The 7,500-nt window shown below is 42.3% G+C and overlaps 1 protein-coding gene across 6 annotated transcripts in view; it reads right to left on the bottom strand.

The window, feature by feature from the left end:
• LOC310740730 (homeobox protein cut-like 1) overlaps positions 1 to 7,500 on the bottom strand; it is a 28,296-nt gene that overhangs the window by 15,131 nt on the left and 5,665 nt on the right. For 5 of the 6 annotated variants that reach the window (XM_083567712.1, XM_083567714.1, XM_083567717.1 and 2 more), the window contains 4 exons: positions 5,289 to 5,336; positions 2,290 to 2,368; positions 1,147 to 1,284; positions 929 to 1,037 (listed from right to left, as the gene is read on the bottom strand). In XM_083567712.1, the coding sequence (XP_083423838.1) occupies positions 929 to 1,037; positions 1,147 to 1,284; positions 2,290 to 2,368; positions 5,289 to 5,336 (374 nt within the window). The remainder of the gene's footprint in view (positions 1 to 928; positions 1,038 to 1,146; positions 1,285 to 2,289; positions 2,369 to 5,288; positions 5,337 to 7,500) is intronic. The other variant, XM_083567713.1, reaches the window with a different exon arrangement.

The raw sequence follows: 7,500 nt of genomic DNA, 5'->3' as shown, positions 1-7,500 counted from the left end.
ACACACACACACACACACAGAGTGTGTTAGACCCTCTCGGTTTCACACTAATCCGCAGACTGTACTGTGTGTGTTTAAAGAATTCATATGATCTCTAAACTCATATAATAATGTCTGTTAGCGGATAACACACACCCACTCCCACTCCCACTCACACACAGACACCCACTCCCACACACACACACACACACACACACACACACACACACACACACCCACTCCCACACACACACACACACACACTGGCATGGGTGTGCGTGTGCAAAGCGCGTGTGCGTGTGCGTGTATATAAGAGCGAATCAGAGGCCCTTTTTCCCTTCACTCTAAAGCTCAGTATTTATCCACATTCTTTCCACTGTCTTTTGTAGGAGGCTCTTTGGTAGGTTCCCGATGTGTCCCACAGAAACAGTTACACAAAGCTTAGTTTTGAATCATTTGGCTTTCCACACACTATCTGAACCTTTTCAGTTTCCACTTTCCTTTTTTGGTCGTCATTTCCTGTTGCTAGTGTTATCAGTATTTGCGCTAATAAAGTACGCTATAAACAGCATGTGCTCATTACTAATATTAGCTTATTAGCTAAAATCTGCCCTGCCCCTGAACAGTGGTGTGTGATGGGACAGCTGGTGTACAAAGTGAACTTTTGTTTGCTTTTTTGACTCAAACATTCACAATGCAGAGCAAATTACAAAAAAGAGGCGGGGCTTCATTTGAATTTGATCACCTTCCTCTGTATTCAGAGCTAACTGTCGTTAATTAGCCGATTTCTCCGCAAGCTGGTCAGCGCTGGACAAATGAAAATCTTAAGCAGTTAAAGCCAAAATACACGTTTTCCTGCTAATTTTATTGTAACTAATTTTACAGAATAACGAAATAAGTTTGATCGCTCACTCAGAACCAACACTGTTTCACATTTAACGCAACTCACGTTTCTTTTTCTTCATCGTGGTGTTGCTCTTCATCTTCGTCCTTCGTCCCGCAGTGAATTAAATGTTCGTAGGACTCCAATTTCTCCCTCAAAGCTTTAATTGTTTCTTCTACAGTAAAGACAACAAGAAACAAACGTTCAGGAGTAAATAAAAGACAGATGCAGATTTTAGAGACGTGAACATATAAACAGCAGTACATAAAATTATGAGTGGTTACCGTGACCTTTGACCTCAGCGACCTCTCTGTCATACTCTTGCATTCTCTCTCTCAACTTCTGATTCTCCGCCTCCACGTCGCGCATCTTAACAACCGCAATCTGCAGCTGCTGCACTGCTTCTAACGCCGACACGGGGTCTGAGAGACAGACAGACAGACAGACGTAAGATAAACAGACAGACAAACAAAACAGACGGATAGACAGATGTAAGACATCAGCCAGACAGACAACCAGACAGACGTAAAACAGAGAAACACAGACAAAGAACACAATATGTATAAATATGTAAATAATAAACAGATATCTGATGCCTTTGGTTAATTTTTAACAACTTGTAATTTTGTGTTTTTGAAACTGATATTATTTTCTCTTTATTGTGTAATATGATTCAATACACACACACACACACACACACACACACACACACACACACAGAGTGATGTGATGACATTGTCAGACAGGAATGAACAAGCTCCAGATTTCACAGATAAAGGCAGACATTCCCAGACGAGACACACACACACACACACACACACACACACCAGTAATTTGGGGATACTGAGTGATTATACAGACGGGGAGTCCTGTTCCAGCATGCTTTTTCGGTGAGTGCGTGTGTGTGTGTGTGTGTGTGCGTGTGTGTGTATAAACCTTCAGGGCCTCCCACACAGCTATTGAACTTTAGTTCAGCCAGAAGTCAGACCCGCGCGCGCGCGCACACACACACACACACACACACACACACACACACACACACACACACACACACACACACACACACATTCACACCCGAGTGGATTAAAAGCTGTTTAGGAACACACACATATTATTGCAGTGTTGTAACCAAAACTCCTGAATGTGTGTGTGGCCCTTGAACAGTCCAAATTCCCTAAACCCGGTGAAGTAATTACAGAAGTGTGTGTGTGTGTGTGTGTGTGTGTGTGTGTGTGTGTGTGTGTGTGTGTGTGTGTGTGTGTGTGCGAGAGTGAGAGAGACATAAACCTCATAAATAAGACTGATTCATTTACAGTATTTATGCTCATGTGTAACATTATAGCAGTGTGTGTATGAGTGTGTGTCTGAGTGTGTGTGTGTGTGTGTGTGTGTGTGTGTGTATGTGTGTTTGTGAATCTGACACACACCTGGGACATCAATTAATCTCTTATGTACACTGAGGAAAGCAGCCTCTGACTCTTTACTCCTTTCACACAGAGCATCGATCTGGAACAGAACACACACACACACACACACACACACACACACACACACACAGTAGTGAGGAGTGTTTAACTCTCCTGGAGTTTTCCTGTGCAGTCAGCTCAAATGTTTGTAATATCAGATGTTCCTGGGGGTCAACCATAAGAATTATGAGACAATATGATCCGGAACTTTTACACACACACACACACACACACACACACACACACACACACACACACACACACACACACACACACACACCACAAATGCGATATCACACAGCCACCATTACACTTAGCATCATTGGCTAGCTAGAACACAGCTGTGTCGTTCATATAAACATCACGCTGCGACCCGAGGAGACCTGTGGAGACCTGTGGAGACCTGTGGAGACCCGTGGAGACCCGTGGAGACTCGTGGAGCTCTGATTTGCGTTTTAGCAAATCTACCAGGTCCCCCCCCACCCTACCACATTGTGTTTAATGTGTCATAACAGCTACGTTTTTTCAGTCTGATCCATGTTTGGGTTTCAAAAAGCCATAAAGTGTCTTGCTGAAATACCGCATGGATGCTGGAGGAGCTCTGAGAACCTTCCCAGATTAGCCTCCTCGTAGCCTAACGATGGGGTTCGAGCCCCGGGTGACGTATTTACGCTAGCAGATGACAGCTGGTGTTTAAAGTGACTCTGGTGTAATGAAGACAAGAGACATGAAACAGGACGCTGGCGCCTGGCAGAGGAAAAAATAACAGGCTGAGAGCGCCACACACTTCTAGTTAGCGTCGGGGATTAGACGAGTCTGACAGCGTAAACAAAGCAAACCCACTAATTTGTGTGCGAGTGTTGGATCTGAGAGTGATGAGCAAATGTGCATTGTGGTGAAGAGTGGCTCGATGTGACGATCACGCCGAGGTTAGGACTCACTAACGTACCCTGTTCTCAGTCTAACGCTAACTAGCTTAATTAATAGCTCCAAGATGAAATGTTTAATGACATGAAGGTCTTTAATTATATCTAAACCAATATATAAAGGACTCGTACGAGCTTGTTAAAGAGCGCTGTGAGATAATTAACTAGGTTAGAGAATAATTATTTGCAGCGTCGCTAATTAAAGCACACGCTAACTCAGCTAACGCGCGGCGTGAGGGATCGCAGCACGAGTCTCACTCCGGTCTTTCTTTTTATACTTTCTGCTTTTCTTGTAATTGTAGAGACTGATGATTGTTTTGCTAACGGCATGAGCTCAGTCTGTACAGTAGTGTGTGTGTGTGTGTGTGTGTGTGTGTGTGTGTGTGTGTGTGTGTGTGTGTGTGTGAGAGAGAGTGTGTGTGTGTGTGTCATACAGGAGCAGAAAAATCTAATAAAAAGCTGTTACACACTTTACAGTCCTGTGGGAGAATAAAACAGTTCCAGATGTTTCTGCACAAAAAACATCTGGATTGACTCAGACAGCTGGAGGGACTAAACTTCTGTGTGTGTGTGTGTGTGTGTGTGTGTGTGTGTGTTTATACATCTCATGTCTACTGCTTTCTGTCTCTATAAGCCTGTCTATATACATATATATTATAGAATCTGACTCTCTCTCTATTTTGTAATACATCACCTCTGTCTCTCTGTGTGTGTGTGTGTGTGTGTGTGTGTGTGTGTGTGTGTGTGTGTGTGTGTGAGTGTGTGTGTGAGTGTGTGTGTGTGTGTGAGTGTGTGCCTCTGTGTTTGAATCAATTGTTCATAAAGTTATATTTTTATTACAGAGAGATTTTTTTTTTCTTTTCCTGTCAGGAAATGAGTGTGTATTCAGGAGTCATGAAACCCTGTGGCCTGTTCAGTGTGTGTGTGTGTGTGTGTGTGTGTGTTTGTGTGTGTGACAAATGATGCCATATTATCAGCTTCCTTCTAAATCTCTAGAGCCAAAACTATTTGTGTGTCTGTGTGAATGTGTGTGTGAAGATGTCTGTTCTCTCTATCTCACACACACACACACACACACACACACATACACACACACACACACACACACACACACACACAGAGTTTTAACACTATTATATATATATTTTTATTGCTGTTAATGAAGGACTGAAACTTTAGAAACTAAAACTGTGTAACTGCAGAATTGTCTTGTGTTACTGAAACACTCCCAGGGGACCTCTCTTACACACACACACACACACACACACACACACACACACACACACACACACACACACACACACACACACACACAAATGTTTACACTTTAATGTTGTGATTTGAGTAATCTGGGAATGATTTAATCCAATTCCTGGTAAATAATCAGCCACTGATACAATAATGGGAAAAGATGACGACTAATTACAGCACACACACACACACACACACACACACACACACACACACACACACACACGCACACACACACACACACACACACACCACTCCAGGGGCTTTAATACAACTAAAAAAAGCCATGCTGACAGGAAAAGAAAAACATTTTGGGGTTATTTCCTGAATATCCTGTACACGCTGCACATTCTTCACATAAAAACACTAAGCGCTGATATTTACAGGATAAAAAGGTTCTCTATTAATATTTATTTAACAGTTTAGTTCTGTGATCGTACGTATGATTCTTCTGTGAAACATGTCGTAAAAGAAAATAAAGAGGCGATGGATGTTCTATTTCTATTAGATGAATAAATACGTATGTATGTTGAGGAATAAAGGCATTGGAATTCTGTCGAAATGGAAATGTTGATGGAGGAAAACTTGAAGACAAACATGCTGATGAGAGATTGTATTTTAAACCTTTGGACCAATCAGGCTGCAAGTTTAGAGGTGAATAAAGAAAAACATGAAGGAATGACGTTAAGCTCAGAAACGGGACGTCGCCGTGTTTTCATAAAGAATGTGTACGAATCCAAGATACACACTTCACACATACACAAGGAGAGTCATGTGCCTTACCTCAGACTGGAAGCCCTTTAACAGTGGAGTGATGTATTCGTGTAAGTCCTGCAACACACACACACACACACACACACACACACACACACACACACACACAATACTGAGATGTTTCATATAGACCGGCAAGTTCTGATGGTTTGACATGATCTTTTGATCCTACGATGACAATTGCAATACAACAAAATTGTTAAAATACACACACACACCAGGTGGTATCAAAAGGTTTGGAGACTAATGGTGTAACTGGTGCTGTTCTGACCCACGTGCATTCACACGTCTTTAATTCCATCATGGACAGAGAGATAGAATGGAGAGCAAAAGTGAAATTCTGCGTGAAACCACGAATCTGCCACAGAGACGGTGGACGTGACGAACGTGTGACATACGACGACGCTGCAACGTGTCATTCGAGGTGTTTCGAGTAGCACGCATGCGTCAAAAGAGCAAGAACTTCGCTGGAAGACAACGAGAGATGAGGAAGACCTTGACGAGCTCAACCCCCAAAAATGTCAAAACCATTCAGAAACTCGTGCATGATGATAGTCGGAGAGAACAATCCACATGATCTCACTTCCACACCCACCCTAATCCCCAGATTCAGCTCCCGCAGACTTCGCCCTCTGCCTAAACATGATCCAGATCATCATTTTGACCCTGTTGTGGAAACGTGAATCACAGAAGATGCTCAAAGAAGACGTCCAGGACATGTTCCAGAAGAACCCTGAGGGTGCAGTTTTACAGTGCAAGGGGATTATTTCACAGGTGATAGATGAATAAAACTCTCTTTTTTTTTCTAGAGCGAATCTTTAAACTTTTTGCTACCACCTCATATAGATTTGATATATACACATACGTACACACATTATATATGTATATATGTAAATATATGGAACCGGATATATGTTCGATATTATATATATGTTCGATTTTGTGCTGCTCAGACGTCCCCGTGTTCCTCTATTCCAGGATTTGTCCTACAGCAGGGACACACCCACACTGTGGGACATGCCCCCTTTTTTTTATATTTGAAAATAAGAATCCAAAGAAAATCATATGGTTTGTGATAAACAGGAAGTTATTCTGATATGAAAATGCTTCAAATAGGAAATAAAACGTGCACACCTCATCCTCCCTCACGCGCACACACACACACACACACACACACACACACACACACACACACACACACTCATTAAGGTAACTTTCCAGGCAGCTTTGTCAGCAGTAAAGTTTCCGATGTTTTCATGGATCTCGGCGCTCACACTGTGGGAGTAACGCCTTATTAAGCTCAGACATAAATCCAGAAAGCTATAACTGGAACAGGAAGCTGATTTATTGCAGCACCGCAGACACAAAAACCCCACTGCTTTTTTCCGTTTATTTACTCGCATGAGAAATTTGGAGGAGAAGATAAGAGGAGGAGGAGAAGGAGAGGAGGAAGAGGAGGAGGAACAGATCAGCTGTGATGCGAGAGATAAACAGGTTGAAGGGGAATTACAGGGATTTCACCTCCTGTCTCATGTCACGCCTGACGCATCCTGGACGCTTGACGTGTGTGTGTGTGTGTGTGTGTGTGTGTGTGTGTGTGTGAGTGAACTGGACCGTGATAAGAACAGAATGTAAATCAGCAAGCTTGATCAAGTACAAGTGGTTTGAGCTGCAGTGCAGTTTGTTCTCCTTCAGCAGAACACAGAGGATTATTTAGTAAACACGTGTTGAACCCTGTGACCGCATCCTTTACCTCAGACAAGAAAAACAATAATTACAGCAAAGATGAAAAAATGGATCAGAAATCGAAAAACACGTGATCTTGACCCGGGAGCAAATTCTACATTAGCTTCCTAGTTATTAATGTTAGACATCGGTGACTCGCCGACTCGTGGGTTTATATCACACATTATTAATAGTTTAACAAACATTATCAAGTTAATACACAGCTTTTAAACCTGCCCAAGTGCTTTTTCAGCATACAATCTGTTCTAGTGTATAAAAGTGTTCATTAGTAACAACACAATTTAGTTAGTTTAATTGTCAAAATGGCACAAAGTGGCTAAAATCTTAGCTAATGTTAGCTAGGACACAAGTGTCTTCTAGAGGATGACTGATTAGTTGATTTTGTGGACCAATCAGCACTGATAGTTGATCGCTAGAACAATCGTCTATCAGCAAATATCCATACCGATAGTTTTTCCGGTTTCTGGTCCGCTGT

The sequence above is a fragment of the Silurus aristotelis genome (genome assembly GCF_946808225.1).
Source record: "Silurus aristotelis genome assembly, chromosome: 18".
Classification (NCBI taxonomy): Eukaryota; Metazoa; Chordata; class Actinopteri; order Siluriformes; family Siluridae; genus Silurus; species Silurus aristotelis.
This window is presented reverse-complemented; position numbering and strand designations above follow the sequence as displayed.